The sequence below is a fragment of the Centruroides sculpturatus genome, unplaced genomic scaffold (assembly GCF_000671375.1).
Source record: "Centruroides sculpturatus isolate CEXI.00-Female unplaced genomic scaffold, Cexi_2.0 scaffold1331, whole genome shotgun sequence".
Classification (NCBI taxonomy): Eukaryota; Metazoa; Arthropoda; class Arachnida; order Scorpiones; family Buthidae; genus Centruroides; species Centruroides sculpturatus.
The window spans coordinates 209,074-227,920 of record NW_019385607.1 but is presented as its reverse complement, the minus strand read 5'-3'; the positions used below and the strand labels follow the sequence as shown (position 1 = coordinate 227,920).

Sequence of the window (18,847 nt, the reverse complement as noted above, 5' to 3'; positions counted from 1 at the left end):
TTAATTCGATCACTAATTAGGAAAGTGCATATTTTACTGTAATTCATAATACAGGAAATCCTCGTGTATTGAAACTTTATATGCACGTCCAAAATTGGCCTCATTTTCTTACAGATAAACACTGCCGTATTTTAGTAAATTTTTTAAATATAACTTATTGTTTTACATCTGATACGAAAACATTTTGTGCAATAAATCAATTTAAATTTTTTGGATTGCGATTCGAAAACATTGTATACTAATAAATTCCCACTGTTGTCTGTCCTTCGTTAATCTCGATAACGGTGTGTCAGATACTATAGATGCAAGTCAAGAGCAGATATGAGAAGCTTAGTGGCAGGAGGACCCGATAAACTATAATCGACCTTCACTTTCAGTAAGCCACGTCATTTCAATTCAAAAATTTTTTCTGCAACGGAGTTAGACGACCCACAGGACTCTGTTGTTATCTGGAAAAATATGATGCACAGCAGCAACACTACTAAAATTCAGAGCATATATTTTAAATTAAATTGACTGTCAAAATTTCGAGTTGCAATTTTTAATCATTTTTGCTTGTTTTTATTAATTAATATATTAGCAAATGAGGCTGGCGTTGACCGGGCAAAAAGTAACGATAGCAAATATTAAGAATATTAGATTATATCCGTTTTCACCAAATTAGGTTCTTCCTCTTCCGAGAATGACTAGAGACTTTTTAGATGGATCTGAAAATTTCGATTACCCACAAAAAAAACCGAATTTAAAATAGTTCAGGAGCCAATCGTTGAATATAGAAACGTAGCCGTTAACAAAAATTTATTTTATATCTTTAACTATCCGAAAGGAAGAGATCAAGTGGAGTACAAAGTGAAGTACTTTTACAATACTTGAGTGAAGCCACCCGTTCCACACCTAATTTTAGTAAGGGTAGGGTGTAATATTTTATTATTAAAATAGTTTTATATTTTTTATACATTATAAAATGGCAAAAAGCTTAATTTTTACGGTAGGGATGAGTTTTATAAAGAAAATTGTAAATGCTAATAATGAGTAAAAACCTCATTAAGTTCGACCCTACTGGACACATGATACTACATGGACACATGATACCCTCTCCATTTATCTCCCCCTTCCGGTCGACCTTAAACTACCGAAATTGAATAGCATTAATGCCATAATACACAAATTATCCTGAAAATTTCAGAAATTTTCTACAGAAAGTATAGGAGTTATTAAGCATCAAAGAGCGTGAAGGAAATAATGTCCCCCACTAAAGCTTGCCCGTTTATCGTTGTTTATCGTACTGTCAACCTCAAGGAACTCATTATACGTTATATAAAATGGAATTTAGTGAGTCTGGTTTAAAATGTCATCATTCGAAAACGTTTAAACAGGAGTATTAAAGCAAGCAACACATAAAGGACAGCAACAGCAGTGACGAAAATATTAAAGTATTTAAGTCCGGGTTTATCTATGTATCTCAAAAAAGAATGGGTTTTTTTTAATATTAATATAAACGTCTAATTCTAAACGTATATAGGATATACATGTATAGAAATACGGAATTTACATTTAAGTCGACACGACAAAATATCTATGCGCTTCGTTCGCCTTCTAGCCGCTGTTGAGCTCTTGACAGAGCCTACAGAAATATTTCAAACAGAGATGTAGTTCTCTGCCTTTGTGGAGGTTGAGTAGTGGACGAAGTCTTCTATTCTTATAAGGCGATTCGAGCCGTCATCTTCTATGCAAAAGTTCTCTTTAGGCTATTCCGGATATGACGAGACAAAAGTTTTCTACTTCGTTCCTGGAGTCCGTCTTGTAATCGCCGTCCTAGAATGTCTGTTGGGAACAGGGTAGCTGGAGGTAATCGCCTGTATGTGGCTCCAGATGAAGTCCACTCCGACTTGAGTTCTCGTCTCTCTTTTATCGATTCAGATTGGAAAAAAGAGTCAGGTGATCGACTGTTTGGCGGTGCATCTGCAGGTGTGCGGTCAGAGGTAAGTCGTTGATGACGTAAAACTGTCGTTTAAATGCAGCTGTCATGACTATATTTGGTTGGGACCTGCAAAACTCCTCTATTAATTCGTTGGACGTTTGAATTCCCTTCTCTTAGCAATCGTTTTGCACTCGGTTGTTAGATTTCTCGTTCATTTGTTGATAGTAAGGATGATATATTTATTTACGATCGCAACGGAAAAATAGATTTTTCTAAATTTTACGCAAAATCGCGCCTCGATCATCACACATATCAAGAAAAATAAAACTATGAAAAGCAAGTCTGGTAAAATATTTAAATTCAAGCACCAGTTGCAGCACAATCGTGATGTAATGTGATTGTAATGTATGCAAAGTTATATTTAGAAAGATTAACCCTTCTACGTAAAAATGGCGTACGTGGAATGATTGGCATAGTTAACTTTCATTACAAACAAATACAGACACTGCGAGAATTTTTCTACAAGAAACAAGAAACATCACAGTTACATAAAGCAGTAACTCCAGCAGACTCAAATAACACACCATTAAATTTACACTCACAACATATAAAAAGTATAGACACCATTAAGCAATCTTGGGTTACGTGGCAGACATCCCTACAACCTGGCCTAGGATTTTGTTGACAAAACTGCATCAAACAGCTGGTTAGCTCGGAGATGCCTTTTTGGGGAGACGGAAGGATTCATGATTGCCATCAGGATCAGGTCATAAATACTAAAAACTACAGAAAACACATACTCAAAGACACAACACTCACAAATGACGCATACAGGAAATGTCACACATCATGCCAGAAACTATACAACACATCACTTCTGGTTGCAAGCTCTTGGCACAGACAGGTTATTTACAGACATAATCAAGTAGCAAATATAATACACCAAGAGCTTCCAAACAAACACAAATTATATATTAGACATTCACGAACCATACTACAAATACATTCCACAGACAGTATTGGAAAACAACACGCACAAAATGTACTACGACAGAGCCATAATCACAGATAAAACAATTTACCACAACAGACCAGACATCACACTCATTGACAAACACAATAAAATCACATACATTATAGACGTAGCCATTCCAAACACTCACATTCACTGAAAAAATTAGCAAGTACACAGAACTTGCTTAGGACAGTGGTTCCCAACCTTTTTTCGTTAGCGTGCCCCGTGACATGTCATATCCCTAGATTGCACCCTTCATTTAAGAAATTTAGTGAGTAACCGTATTGTTAATTTTACATATTGTAACTGTTACTGTGAATGACCGAAATGGGGAGAATGTCAACATTCACACAGTTGTTTCTGGTGAATGTCAACATGCACACAGTTGTTTCTGGTGAATGTCAACATGCACACAGTTGTCTGTGTTGACATTCACCGGCGAATGTCGACATTCACAAATATTGGTCTTTCACAGTAACATAACTTTAATGCCGAAACAAATCATTTGAACGAGGTGCTACTAAAAATCGTAGCAATTACTAAAATGCTTGGTAAAAGTAGTCTGGCTTTTCAAGGTACAAGCGACAAGTTGTTTGAGTATAAAAACGGTAATTTCTTAAAAACAGTTGTGTTGCTATCTGAATTTAATCTCATTATGGAAGACCACGTTTGTAGAGTGCTAAAAAAAGAGACTAAAGCTCACTATCTCGGGAAAAATATGCAAAACGACATAATAGATCTGCTGCATCAAAGTGTAAAGTCTCATATTATTGATGAAATAAAAAAATCAAAATATTTTTCCATAATTTTAGACTATACTCCTGACATTAGTAAGGTAGAGCAAATGACTCTTGTAATCAGATATATTTCAATCAATAAATTTGATGCTGATGTTGAAATTAAAATTAAAGAAAGCTTTTTAGGCTTCGTATTAGTCGAAAGATCCACAGGAATACAAATGTCTGATATTATAATTGGAGAACTTAATAACTCGAGTGTAAATTTACAGGCTATCAGAGGGCAGGGATACGACAACGGGTCCAATATGAGGGGCGATCAAGCTGAAGTGCAATCTAGAATTAAACAATATAATTCGCGAACATTATATGTTCCGTGTAGTAGCCACTCTCTCAATCTTCTTGTTAATGATATGACAAAAGTATGAAAGATCGATTCATCTTTCGATGAAACTATTATTGATGCAAAAGAACTCGCTACCGAAATTGATGCGGAGGATAATTTTCGATCAGCAATAACACGACACCACGTTAGAAGAAGGAAAAGGAACTTTTTATACGAAGAACGAGATGAACACATCAAAGATCCAAAATAAAAATATAAAATATGTTTTTTTTTTTTTTTGTTTTACAATCGATCAAGCACTAAATGCACTAGATGCTAGATTTGAACAACTTAATAATCATGGTAACTATTTTCAATTCTTATATAATATATACGATTTAAATATCGTGTCCAAAGAAATGCTACTAAAACACTGCAAGAATTTAGAATGCATTTTAACTGATGGTGATTCTGTCGACATAAATAGGGTAGAATTAGCAAAGAAAATTTCAGCAGTATCTGCGCTTTTGGGAAAAAAAAGAAAGCCTAAACAATGTACTGAGCTTAATCACGAAGTTTAAATTTTGCTCAAAATCTTACTATTGCTTTAAGAATATTGCTAACAATACAGTAGAACCTCGAAAACTCGGCCTAATGTGGACCGAAGGGTGGCCGAGTTTGTGAAAATGCCGGGTTATCGGGAATGGGGTTAAAAAAAATAAGTACGAGTGTTTCCTCAGAAAATACTGTACTGTACTTGTATGTATTGTTTACTTGAGAATATAACAGAGAATAAACTGCCCAAATACCCTTAAACAAAGGAAAAGTACGTCCTTTATGAAGGCATAAAGCCTTTACTACATGAAAATGAAAATTAATGAATACACTGTGTACAGTAATTTACCTGATAAGACAGACCACAGAAAAATACTTTATGAGAGCTTTTATACTTTTATAAAGCTGTCTATAATGAAAATTAATTAACTAAGGATTTTTTTGCCCTGCCAGGGTGTGGTCGAGTGCCGGGTTACCGAGAGCCGAGTTTTCGAGGTTCTACTGTACCAATAACTGTAGCAAGTGGCGAAAGGAGTTTTTCTAAATTAAAATTAATCAAGAACTTTTTACGTTCGACTACTACACAAAATTGTCTTAATGGTTTGCCATGTTGGCAATTGAGCATGAAATTGCTGATCAAGTAAATTTAAAAGATGCAATAAAAAGTTTGCAGAACTGAAAAAAAAATTATTTTGTGATTTTAGCGGAGTTGATGTTTCCTTGTTTTATTTTCAAATGGCATTTTGATTGTTTGTGCAATAATACATTTTTAATAGCATTTAAAAATATAAAAAATTATATGGTAAACAATTTGTGGCTAGGTACAGTTATTTCTTAATTAATTTCTACTGTTTTGTACTGCTTGATTATCAATGTTATGTTATGTGTTTCTAAATATATGCTTTTATTAAAATTTAAATAAAATGATTTAATTTTTATTGAAAATAAAAAATACGTACATTTAAAAATGTATACAGGTAACCCCCGTATAACACGGGAGTTACGTTTCAAAAAATTGCCGTGTTATGCGAATCCGTATTATACGAAAACAAATAACTAGTGCGAAAAGGGGGGGTTAGGTTCCAAAAATTAAAAAACATGTTGTTAAATCCTTATTTAAATCGGATTTATTATTTTTTTTTTTTCATACGTAAAAATACTTATTATTTAAGTAAATATTTTACCAGAGGATTATTCATTTTATATGATGATCTCAGCATGAGCACCCATCAACTGGTAACAGTTTTTGGGTGAGTTCGTTAATAGTGGTCGCTCTGCAACAGGAGTGCGCTGCTGTTTATAGGCATTTAGGAACCACAGTGAAAGAAAGATGGCGGCCCCCGCACTATCGATAGTATCCTGTTGAGGAATCTATAATTCTAAAATGAGCTTTTAGAGGCAAAAGAAGGGTCCCAATTGTAAAATTTAACCAGTAAATGGATTATTTGTTGAAAGAGCATTCAAAGGAGCCACTAAAACAATTAGAATTGTGAGGATCCGAATTCGGACTTCTCGTGTGTTTATATCATTTCACATTGTAGTCATAATTTCATTCGACAACTGTCAACTTTTACACCTGGGAGCTAACATCTGCTAAGTTCTCAGGCGTAATAACAACGCTTTCTCAGCACCTTTCGACCTAATATCTCCGTTTTAACAATCTAACATGAAAAACAGAGAACAAAATGAGTCAGTCGTTACCAGTTCCTCGATCAAACCACTCAAGTTATCCCTGTGCTTCGCCTTTGGATATTTCCGCGCCTAATAGCTGTGTCTTCTGTTTTATGAGTCCAGAACTGTCTTTTTTTTTGGGATTTCATACAAGGTAATTATCGACACGCAAACTTCTGTAAACTCTCTCTCTCAAAACGGGGAAAAACGTAATATCTTAATACAGTAGAACCTCGAAAACTCGGCTCTCGATAACCCGGCACTCCGGATAACTCGGCCACACCCTGGCAGGGCAAAAAAATCCTTAGTTAATTAATTTTCATTATAGACAGCTTTATAAAAGTATAAAAGCTCTCATAAAGTATTTTTCTGAGGTCTGTCTTATCAGGTAAATTACTGTACACAGTGTATTCATTAATTTTCATTTTCATGTAGTAAAGGCTCTATGCCTTCATAAAGGACGTACTTTTCCTTTGTTTAAGGATATTTGGGCAGTTTATTTTTTGTTATATTCTCAAGTAAACAATACATACAAGTACAGTACATTATTTTCTGAGGAAACACTCGTACTTATTTTTTAACCCCATTCCCGATAACCCAGCATTTTCACAAACTCGGCCATTCTTCGGTCCACATTAGGCCGAGTTTTCGAGGTTCTACTGTACTATCAAATCGAGAAATGTATCTAACAGCAGCCCTAATGTATAGCCTATCGTTAAACATTAAACAGTTGTTACCTTAAAAAGCGTCTGAGTAAATCACTTCCTGTGCGTTATCTCTCCTTCTATCTGGACCCTGATCGCTCCGTTTCGCGACCGCTCGCGTGACCTAAATAACGCGGCCGCCGAGACGCGGTGGTGTCATCCTGACAGGGCACCAAAGAAGTGCCGACCCTTCGGTCACAGAATGCTTGCGCGGAGTAACAAAAGAATGCACCCTTTTTACATTTTCCATTGTACGAGGGTTTTACCCAATTCTTGAACCGTGTTAGAGTGAATCCGTGCTATAGAAGTGCCGAGTTATATGGGGGTTACCTGTATATATTCTTAAAGGGTGGCAATTTGTCTTTTTGTCCGGGGCGACGTAATCGCTAGAACAGGCCCTGCTTGCATCTATAGTATCTAACACCATTTTCGAGATTAAGGAAGGACAGACACCAGTGAGAAATTATAAATGTAATATTTTTTCAAATTGCAGCCCAAAAATTAAAATTGACTTATTGCACAAAATGTTTTCGTATCAGATGTAAAAAATGGGTTATAAACAAAAAAAAATTTTCTAAAACATGACAGCATTTACCTGTCAAAAAATGAGGACAATTTTGGACGTGCTCATAAAGTTCAAATATACCAGGATTTCCTGTTTTATGAATTACAGCAAAATATGCAGTTTCCTAATTACTGAAATTTAACTAAATTTAATAAATTAACTTCAACTCTAATTAATACAAGCAAGTATCGATGCCGCAAAGTTTTATTCAAAAAAGGTTTACATAAGGACATTTTAATTATAAAATAACAATTCGGGTATTGATGTGAAGTTATGATAATGTGATTCAATAATAACGTAATCTGTTTTGAACAAACTTCTACATAAACTGTTTTGTATGTTCAAACATAAAATTACAATTTCAAAATTTCAGTAAATTTGAAAATATTAAATTTTGTTTTGAAACCACATCCTAAAAAAGATCGACATCAACAGAAATGTTACTTTTTTTAATAAAATTTCAGCAAATTCTAAAAGAATTACATCTGAATATGAATATTGTGATTTCTTTTAATTGAAACTTTTTGGAAATTAGAAAAACATCATTTTAATTTAAAACCAGTTTTCCTTACATCTTTCGGTCATTATACATCAATATGAATTAAAAATAATATTTCTTCAAAATTTCCAAGTGTAAATATTCTAATGTGCATTTAGATCATCGTTTCGAATGAATTTCGCTGGACATAATTAACATTCATGTTACTTTCGTCTGTTGTGGATCCAAAGATGTTTAATTAACGTTGTCTTTTGTGTAAACTTCTGTTTACACTCGTCACAACTATATGGCTTTTCTCCAGTATGTATCCGAAGGTGTGCAATTAAGCTTGCCTTTTGTGTAAATTTCTGTTTACATTCGTCACAAGTATAAGGCTTTTCTCCACTATGGACCCGTAGGTGTTCAGTTAAGTTTGATTTTATTGAAAACTTCTGTTTACACTCATCACAACTGTAAGGCTTTTCTCCAGTGTGGACCCGTAGGTGTGCAATTAAGCTTGACTTTTGTGTGAACTTCCGTTTACATTCGTCACAACTGTAAGGCTTTTCTCCAGTATGGATTTGAAGGTGTTTAATTAAGTTTGATTTCATTGAAAACTTCTGTTTACACTCGTCACAACTGTAAGGCTTTTCTCCAGTGTGTGTTCTAAGGTGTAATATTAAGCTTGACTTTTGTGTAAATTTCTGTTTACACTCGTCACAACTGTAAGGCTTTTCTCCAGTGTGGACCCGTAGGTGTGCAATTAAGTTTGATTTTGTTGAAAACTTCTGTTTACACTCATCACAACTGTAAGGCTTTTCTCCAGTGTGGACCCGTAGGTGTGCAATTAAGTTTGATTTTGTTGAAAACTTCAGTTTACACTCGTCACAACTGTAAGGCTTTTCTCCAGTATGGGTCCGAAGGTGTTTAATTAAGCTTGAATTTTGTGTAAATTTCTGACTACACATGTCACAAGTATAAGGCTTTTCTCCTGTATGGGTCCGAAGGTGTGCTATTAAGATTGACTTTCGTGTAAATTTCCGTTTACACTCATCACAACAGTAAGGCTTTTCTCTATTGTGGACCCGAAGGTGTACAATTAAGTTTGACTTTTGTGAAAACTTCTGTTGACACTTGTCACAACAGTAAGGTTTTTCTCCTGTATGGATTCTTTTATGAATTTGCAAACTGTATTTAGTTGTAAAGTTCTTCTTACAATGTTTACATGAAAATTTCTTTTGGTTCCATTTTCCTGCAATTAAAAAAAAATGTTATAGATAATATTTTATCGATATAATAAAAAGTTTCTTAAATAAGAACAATAATTATATCAATAATAATATTTAACTAAATAATAATTTTTACATTTAAAAGAACATTTCTGTATCAAACACACACAAAAATAATTTTAGACATAATAACGTTCAAGTATAAATATATTATGTTATTAATATTTTCAACAACAGCTAATAAGAAACTACATATTAAGGTAAACAATTTCTGTAAAAAATGTTTCAAGTGTATTTATGTCTTCATAAATTTTCTTTTTATATCGTTGGAGTAGATCATTTGCTTCTTTTATATATTTAAATGAAGAGTACTGATGTGAGTAAAACAGTGCATCTAACATTCAATTTTTTCTATAAACTTGGAAAATATTTTCTTCAAAACTGTGATTCAACCAAAGAACAACTGAAATTAATAACAACATACATGAAATAATTTGCATAAAATTTAATTTTACATGACTTTTAATATTAATAATAATTAATTATAAATTTAATATTAGTATGTATTATACATGTTCTTATTCATTTCTATTGTTAAATGTAAAGTTGTATAATATGTTAGATTAAGATAAAAAGAATATTGTATTTTTAAAAGACATTGTTAAGTACACTGCCCTTATAACTTTTTTGCAATAGGAGGAACTCTCAACGTTGGAACGTTCAAAATACAAATTCTTAAGAGTGAATCATGGATTTCGTTCAAATTTCGTTCTTCTCCTTTCTGTATTTTCAGGGTAAATATTAGCTAAATGAAAAAATAATAATAATAAAACGATTATAATTATATATCAGATAAATTCATATTCAATGTATGTTGTACAGTCATAAAAATTTCTATTCTCTAGTCTAAATCATATAAAATATATAAATTTTATATTTAAATTACTTAAAATTTATAGATAAACAGTGTACACATTTACTAAAATGCCAATAAATTTTTCAGAAATCCATTTTGGTAATTTTAAATTGTTATGATGAAGTGTCTTTCGTCAATTTTTAAAAAATTGTTCCAGAACAATGTTTAATGATGAAATATGTATTTTGAATGTGGATATATTTCAAAACAAAATGTAAAAACTTTCGCTGGAAAACTATGAATCTCGAATATCTTCCATTTTAATCACAATAATGATCCACAACACAGTCTGATAAAGTGGCTGCTGTACATTTGTTAAAAAATTATTGAGTCACAGACAGACTTTAATCCTAATTGTAATCGAATATTTTTAAAAAGAATTAATATTGAAAATTTAAACACACAAAATTTGAAACAAAAATGGACTGAAAAGTACAATGGAACAAGCATGGTCAGAAAATTGGTGAACACCACAGAAAAACTAATAGACAATCGCTGCCAAACAGATTGAACGCTGTGCTAGAAAGAAAAGACAATTCAACAAGATATTGAAATATTCAATCTTTTGGTGTAACTGAATTTTAAATTGAAATAGATGTGATCTGTTTAATTACCATTGTTACTTAGAATTGCCTAAAATTGTTATCAGAAGCGCAATCCCCAAGGGGCGTTATCAGTGAAGCGAATATCAGTATATCAATGCAGTATGACTCTAGCTATGAGACTTCAGAACACCATACAAATTTTTCATGACCTGTAATTTTAATATCAGATTTAGTATTTAAAAATGAGTACTTTGATTTAGAATCATAACTGGGCCATTTTCATATAGTTGTTTGTGAAGTGAGGCCCACTTGCGCCTCGTGGCAGCACAACCACACAAGCGGCAATCCACTTACATTTTGGCGCATGCGTTCAGTATTCAAGATGGCAAACGATACTGACACTGCCATTATCCACGTGTTTACAAATTATGTTTTGTACGGCTTGCTTTATTTAGCTAGATTTTGGATTAGATATGTATTCTTGGATCGAGAAAGATCTGGTGTACAAAATATGCTTATTCCTCGATTAAGATCTTCAGATAAAGACTACTATTTCGAGTAAGATTCGGTTGTTTTGTTCTTTAAATTAAATTATATATGATTATTTGTGTAGAATTTGTGTTAAATTTATTATCCTTTCCACTTTATTCTGATGTTAGTTATCTCGGTTAACTGGTCGAACTTTCCGTGATTAAAACGCCACGTGATTGTATATTTTCACGTGATTACCAGACAAACCGTTATTGGCTGATAGAAATGCGTCTTGGCAGTGGTCGACGCAAAAAATAAAATTCGACCAACTTTTGCTGCACGAGAAAAGCGGCACATTTTGTGCCGCTTTTCTCGTGCAGCAGTGACGTGCAGCTTTTCTCGTTCTGAAAAAGTGACGTCATTTTGCCGCTTTTCCGTCTAGTGCCGCATGTGTGCATTCCTCCTTAATTAATAGGGGCTGTGAACAAATTACATCCGCATTTTTCTTCAAATTTTTTACTCCTTTTCCCTCATTGTCCCAGTTTATCCAAATTTCTGTAACCCCTCCCCTGTTTATAAATCCAACATAATTCAAATCTCCGCAAAACTTTTATCACTGTATGAGAAATGAAAAAATGCATAAACTGTATAAAATGTAATAAAATAAAACGAACCTCCACTGAAGTTCAATTCCTCTCCCTCCGCATCTTCGACTTGTCATAACTCTTTCTCTCCGTTTCAGTGTGGACATCATTTATTAATTCCCGTAATACACATACCTTCCTGCAAAATTTTAGAAAAATATCGACAATAAAGCATAAGAGTTATTAAACTTCGAACAAGGTGAACAAAAGCGCGCGCCCTTCACACACATACAGAAACATCTCTTAAGTTTTTTGTATTTTTCCAAGTTTTAGAGTGGAGTCCAAAAAGTAAAAATCTTGCAATGATCATTTTTTGGCCGATTGTCATAGTTTCACTCTGTCATACATAACAATGGGGAAAGTAATTACTAGAATAAAATAAATTTCCTAAAGTAGAGAAAGGTATCAATTTGAATGATTATCAAAAATATAAAACACTATTCGAATATTCTAACATATTCGGTATACGTCACACACCCCCGTTCTATGATATCATCAAGTCTACATTTAGGTCCGTGCGTAATGCCACGCCATCCGGGAAGTGTCTGTTGCAAGTATGAACAGTCGCGACCGTTGCCATGATGGTGCACGTAGGTAAAATTTTACCAATTTGGAACCGAGAAATGTCACGTGAGACTCTTCGTTAAGCGTCCGCTATACAACGTGCTGCTCCACGACGAAAACAAGGTTAGGCAATGGCGGCTAGAACAATGCAGAGTCGGTAAGTAGTACTATGATTTTTTCTTAATGTTGTTTTCTCATCACATATTCGATGTGTTTTGTACGTGTTTAGCGTGTATGTCCCTATTGTAAATGAAATTAAGAGAGAAAACGCTGGTGTATAGTTTATAAACAACTACCAATTGTTCTCTAAACGAATTTATTATTTTTTATATTCATAAACATCAGGTGATTGTAAGCTGATATTACTAAAAGCCATCGTTTGTGTGTAAATTCCTTGTAACTCCCGTCATTTTTCCTTAATCCAGATTAAATTTTGATTATAATCCTTTTATAAACTATTGGCTACTAATATTGCGCAAATATTAACTAAATATTATACGTTTTATCGATTTCGAATCGGCGTCGTAGTTACTTTGCAGTGTTGCAGTGACGTCAGCTACCAAGTGAGGTTCATCTTTGACCATGGACTTTTTCTTCGTTGCAGCTTTAAATATGTTTGCAAATGGCATATTTTAAAATTACTTTATTATATTTAAAATTTAAACTTTAAAAAAGCGTAGCCGCATCGTATCACTTCTATTACAAACTTTTTAAAAAATGTTTCCTTCGTGATCACGTGAAGTTGTATTATCCAATAGGAAGTAACGATCGAAAGAACCCGTTTAGCTTCAATCTTTATCTGATTTAAGCTTAATTTTATTCAAATCAATTGATTTAGTTTGAACGTTGTCGATACTTTTAAATAAATATAATGACATTTAATAACTATGCTTCTTGCTTGTTACATTGTTATTATTTGACGTATTTTCGGTTTATATTTTAGGGCTTACTAAACACAGCAATCGAGTATTTTAAAACAATTTATAACACTTTAAATTCGAACATAACATTCGAAATAGAAAACCACTTTCATCCTCATATCTCCCGCATCCTTATAGTTATCGAGACGCAACCACCATAGTGCACGAATGGAGACTTGGGGCTACTACAACATACAAACATCATTCACGTGCGATGTGTAATTTTGGCGAAAAAGTGAAATATAAGGACACACACGTCCATTTTCCTTACTTCATGGGCTCTTTTTTTCTAATTTTGCTCTCTTTGGACACCTCTCTAGTAGACGTGTCGTAAACACATAGAATTATTTGGGGGAAACGCGTATATTAAGAGCTATAAGCGAAAACTCATCGGATTACTTACCGAGTGTGCACGGTGGAGACCGCCATTGCTTAACCTTGTTCACATCGCGGAGTAGCACATTGGATGGCGGGCGCTTAGGCTGCGTTTCTTTATGCAGCAAGAATGCAGAGTAAATGACGTCACGAGCAGCTATCGCTACACGTCGCTGCATCATAGTTTAGAAACGCTTTCCGCTCGAGCGAAACACGGACGTCATAATCTATCCTTNGCAGCGTAAATGACGTCACGAGCAGCTATCGCTACACGTCGCTGCATCATAGTTTAGAAACGCTTTCCGCTCGAGCGAAACACGGACGTCATAATCTATCCTTTAATTCCAGTTACAGCCGAAAATAGTGCTTTAGTTAAAGAACTAAAATATTTAAATCAAGAGATATAAAGAATCGGGCATTTATCTTTCCATAAATGTGAACAAAGTAGAGATAAAAGATATAAAATTATATTGAAAATATAGTATTTTCTTATTCTTTAGATAACTTTCAGAGTCATTTCATAAAATTTAATCCTTCTTAATCTTTCTGTAATATTTTTACAACAGTCACTTCGACTTTTTTATTTTTACAGCATAATATCGTATTATACACACAAGCGTCTATTTTGCTTTACACGTGTAGCAAACGTAAAAGCTGCTGTATCTTGCTGCAGCGACCTCTTGCAGCAAACGTTTAGAAACGGTTCGCTACATTGCAGCGCTGCATTTAGAAACGGGTTTCAAAGGGTTCGCTGTAAAGCGCTTCTCGAGCGCTGCGTAAAGAAACGCGGCCATACTTTCCGCCGTCTAGCGCCACGCTACGGAGAATTTAGGCGGTAAGTTGAGTTTAATGNTATCGTGAGAGCGGGGATCTATAATTTTAAAATATGCGTTTTTAGAGACAAAATATTAAAAAAGCCTTCCAATAGCATTTTAGTAGTTACGGAAGAAAAACTCGAGACGACACTTACCAATTACACCCGGGTATATATATATAATATAATATATTGACGTGCGCTTTCACAACTTGTAATTTTTCATTCATAAAACCACATAATGGACACTAAAACGGAACTATCCGAGCCCACGTTGAAACTACTATTACAAATACCCTTTGTTGCGTCCGACAACGCGCTTCCCGCCAGAATGTAGAAACGGAAAATTTCCGTGGTCTTTAAAAATCAAATGACAGACAATCTATTAAGTTTACATTCCTACAGCTATGACGAGAAACGTTTAAAATTTATAACCTTGTCACGTCTTTTGAAGTATACTAGTGATGCGACAAAACAGGCATTTTTAATTTTACTGTTTTTTTAGGACTTTGAACGTGTTAAGCGACAATCAGATTTTCCGAGTTTATTCGACTCCAAATAACAGGAAGAAATTTCCAACTTTAACGATTTGTTTTTAAGCTCGCGTTTCTTAAAATAATGAATAACCAAACCTTTTTAGATATCAAACTTTTACTAAGCGAACGTTTTCGTTACATTTAAGCATTAAGAATCCAGCCAAATATCTAGAAAGGTTATGTTATCCGTTCTTTAAGTACATCCCGGTTGGCAATTTTCTGTCGACTACGTTACTACCGATTTCATTCATTTTTGTAAACCATTTGGTGTTAAAAGCTGCAGATATTTTCGTGTTTAATTGAAAAGTCTGATAAGAAATAAAATTTGTGCGATTCATAAAAGAAATTTAAAACAAAGTCGCTCGCTGTCTGACTTAATAACGCCCTTTGCCCGAGACCGATCGAACTTCGTGACACGGTGCTACTCAAACTGTGGTCTGCGGACCAGAGATGATCCGTCTTATCTACGTGAAATTAAATGGAAAAAAAAAAACAAAAACTGGGTGAATGAACACTGCTCTAACTGGTGTTGCATCTATTGTTTTAAAGTCTTTATGTAGTAGCCAATCGATCCCATATCTTACATATAAATTATAGTTACATAACTTTACATTTTTAAACTTAAAGGATTAGTTAGGCTATATAAAACATATATGTTTATAAATTTAGATAATAAATTTATAAACATTTAATCTGAATTTTAAAGTAATTTAATTCTGTTCTCTTTTTAAGAAGTTAATCTCGAAAAATAAATCGTCGTTGTCAAATCTTAACTCGTCAATTTCGTTATAGAATGTTACGATGTTACGGAAGCGTAACTCGAGCAAAGTTCGGGTTGCCCCCCAAGAAGTAGTCACGTGTTAGCAATAAAGGCTAATTCTGTGAACTCGTTTCTACATTCTGGCGGGAAGCGCGCTGTCGGACGCAACAACGAGTAGTTTCAACGTGGGCTCGGATAGTTCCGTTCTAGTGTCAATTATGTGGTTTTATGAATGAAAAATTACAAGTTGTGAAAGTGCAAGTCAATATATGGATATTATATATATATACCCGTGTAATTGGTAAGTGTCATCTCGAGTTTTTTTCGTAACTACTAAAATGCTATTGGAAGGCTTTTTTAATATTTTCTCTCTAAAAACGCATATTTTAAAATGCTATTGGACGGCTTTTTTAATATTTTGTCTCTAAAAACGCATATTTTAAAATTATAGATCCCCCATCATGCTACTGTCGATATTACGGACGTCGCCATCTTTTTTTTCTCTGTCCGTTGTTCGCAATGTCTACGAACGATCGCTATTAACGAACGCACTGTACTCTATCACGTGACGCAAGGTATAGTTGCTTGGAAGCGCGTCAGAGCTGTAGTCACGTGACCACCTCGTTCCGTCGTCGCCGACCACGTGACTGGATGCCGTTTAACCGAGGTCACGTGACACAAATTGTAAGCGTCCGCCGTCCAACGTGCTACTCCGCGATGTGAACAAGGTTAAGCAATGGCGGCCTCCACCGTGCATAGTCGGTAAGTAATCCGATGAGTTTTCGCTTATAGCTCTTTTTATACGCGTCGCCCCCAAATAATTCTATGTGTTTAGGGGATGTCTACTCGAGAGGTGTCTTAAGAGAGCAAAATTAGAAAAAAAGGGCCCATGCAGTATGGATAAACTTTTTGAATAACACAACATCTAATTCTTATTATCAAAGCTTTTAAAAAGTTAAATATAATTGATTAAATCACACTATAATAAAAAAATGAGGTACCAAAAATGAATTCAATTAAGTTTGAATGAAATATATATACTAACGGAATTTTTAATCGCAAAGGGGGTCTACCGGTAGGGGGTTCCCCTCCCCAACACGTGACCGAGATTCTTACCATTATGAGCCAATATTTCAGTTTTTATTCTTGATTAAGTAAATATTAAGTCTATAGGATATCAATTATTATAATGAAACGTTTATTTCTATATTACAAATGTTTAAGTAAACTTTCTTTTTGTGACTGTATCTAACCGTTAGCGCTAAGGACTAGAATTATGGAACTAAAAATAAGAAAATCGCTACTACTCACATAGTGTTTCGAGTTGGTGCCTTTTTACCTTGCTTGTGGAGATTCTTTCACTGTAATTTTATCTCAGTTCCGAAGTTCCTTCTGTTTTCTTACATATTTATTAGAAAAATTAAATTCTATTATTCTTTATTCCTGAGTTCTTGAACCTAAAAAGAGAAAGAAAAATGGTATTCGTTCACACAAGGCGAATACCTTGGCCACTACACTGTTCTCTTCGTCTACTTCCGGTTTCTTTTGTTTCTTTCTACACGTGGTCTAAATAAATTCCTGAACAAAAAGAAAATCCCGCAGCGATGGAAACCCTAATTAAGGAAGTTTCCCTACATTTAGGGAATAGGGTCTGGTTTTAGAAGATAGCGGAAGATTTGTTAGAATTATAGATTTGTAAGAAAATTTTGATTAAAAAGTTCGAGAAATTAAGGAAATTTAAACGAATTTTATTCATGGCCGAGAGTGTATTATGTTAATTTACATATAGGGAAAATCGACTGTTTTCGGCCCGTGCATATGCTTCTGATAAACTGATTTGATAACAAGAAGGCCAGACCGAACTTCTGGCCATCTCCTTGTTAGCGAACACGAGCGCACGACGAAATTGTCCATAAAATTAACAATTAAAAACTAAGCTGCAACTACACTACTCAATTTTCATATCGGACTTGTCTTATTTTTCCACGTTCAGTAACGTGTGAAGATTATTCGAATGTGGAGTCATAAACAGCGAAAATACAGTATGAAGAAATAAACATTTTATTTTAGGATATAAAAAAGAAAAATTTAAAGATACTTTTTTTTTCGCAGAACAGGAAATGACGTCGCTATTTTAAAATCTATTGTTCTGTAAGCTTTAAACGTAAGAAGTAATAATGGTAATACTAATGTTTATGATGCGGCAAAATAATAAAATAATTATGTTATACGTAAAAAACAGTAAAAATAATTAAAATTTTACTGTACAATTCCATAACTTCAATGCCTGGCATCTCATTCAAAATGTCTATCGTAGTGCTGAAGACAGGTATAACTTCCAGTCTTATAAGCTAAACACTCGATTTTCAGAGGCACGTTTTTCGGGACCGCTTTACAAGCGAGTCAGTTTATTTGGACGAAGAACTATTTGTGTTTAGGGCTACTTGCTCGTCAAGTTTCATTCCAATCGGAAAGTCCAACGTCTGGCCGTCTTCTTGTTGAACTGTTTACCCTAGAGCAAGTTGTTTCGGCAGTTGTTATTTTGTTTAGTTGTAGAAACTATAAAAAAAATACCGAATTTTGCTTTGGCAGATAAATATCTGTCAATCTGGAAAAATTTTTTCCAGGCGCGAGCAGAAAACGCGGTCCGAATTTCCCATGATTGTGTCCGGTTCCCAGAGAGCTATTTCCTAATGAGACGTTAGACACGGTAACAACAGAACAAAGAAGGGCAAAAAAGATACCATAGTCCATGGATGGCCAACTTTTGTGTACCTAAGATCTACTTTTTATCTTAAAAATGTGTCGCGATCGACTCGTTGTCGTAGGCATAGTCTAAGTCAGGGATGGTCATTCCGCGGCCCGAGTCGCATAAAATGTGTATAAATATATCAATTTCCTAGCTTAAGAAGTATGCAGCAAAAATTCAAATGTTATTTTCTACAACTTATGTGTGTGAATAGTTTTTCCTGCAATGAATTTAGTAAAAATTAAAACGAAAAACCGGCTAACAGACTCACCTCGAAACTAATTTAAAACTAGCAGTGACTAATATTTAATCAAATATTTTTGATACATTACGTTTACATCAGTTCTAGAAGC

General features: G+C 34.2%; 1 protein-coding gene and 1 long non-coding RNA gene across 2 annotated transcripts; both read right to left on the bottom strand.

Moving 5' to 3' along the window:
• Positions 1-7,983: 7,983 nt before the first annotated feature.
• On the bottom strand, positions 7,984-9,069 carry LOC111640544 (gastrula zinc finger protein XlCGF57.1-like). The gene is made up of 2 exons (XM_023386558.1): positions 8,779-9,069; positions 7,984-8,610 (listed from the first exon to the last, which is right to left on the bottom strand). The coding sequence occupies exons 1-2, from the start codon at positions 8,937-8,939 to the stop codon at positions 8,196-8,198; spliced, it is 576 nt and encodes a 191-aa protein (XP_023242326.1). The 5' UTR covers positions 8,940-9,069; the 3' UTR covers positions 7,984-8,195.
• Positions 9,070-9,403: 334 nt separating this feature from the next.
• LOC111640545 lies at positions 9,404-17,193 on the bottom strand. Its single transcript, XR_002759287.1, has 3 exons — positions 17,057-17,193; positions 11,807-11,915; positions 9,404-10,005 (listed from the first exon to the last, which is right to left on the bottom strand). It is a non-coding gene; the product is annotated as an uncharacterized LOC111640545 (long non-coding RNA).
• Positions 17,194-18,847: the final 1,654 nt, after the last annotated feature.

What these genes read in the sequence shown, in the direction of transcription:
- LOC111640544 (XM_023386558.1), bottom strand. Translation starts at nt 8,939, where the DNA reads ATGTGTAGTCAGAAATTTACACAAAATTCAAGCTTAATTAAACACCTT. An exon ending in ACTGGAGAAAAGCCTTACAG is followed by an intron (nt 8,611 to 8,778) that starts TTGTGATGAGTG and finishes AAAGCCTTACAG; the next exon opens with TTGTGACGAGTGTAAACAGA.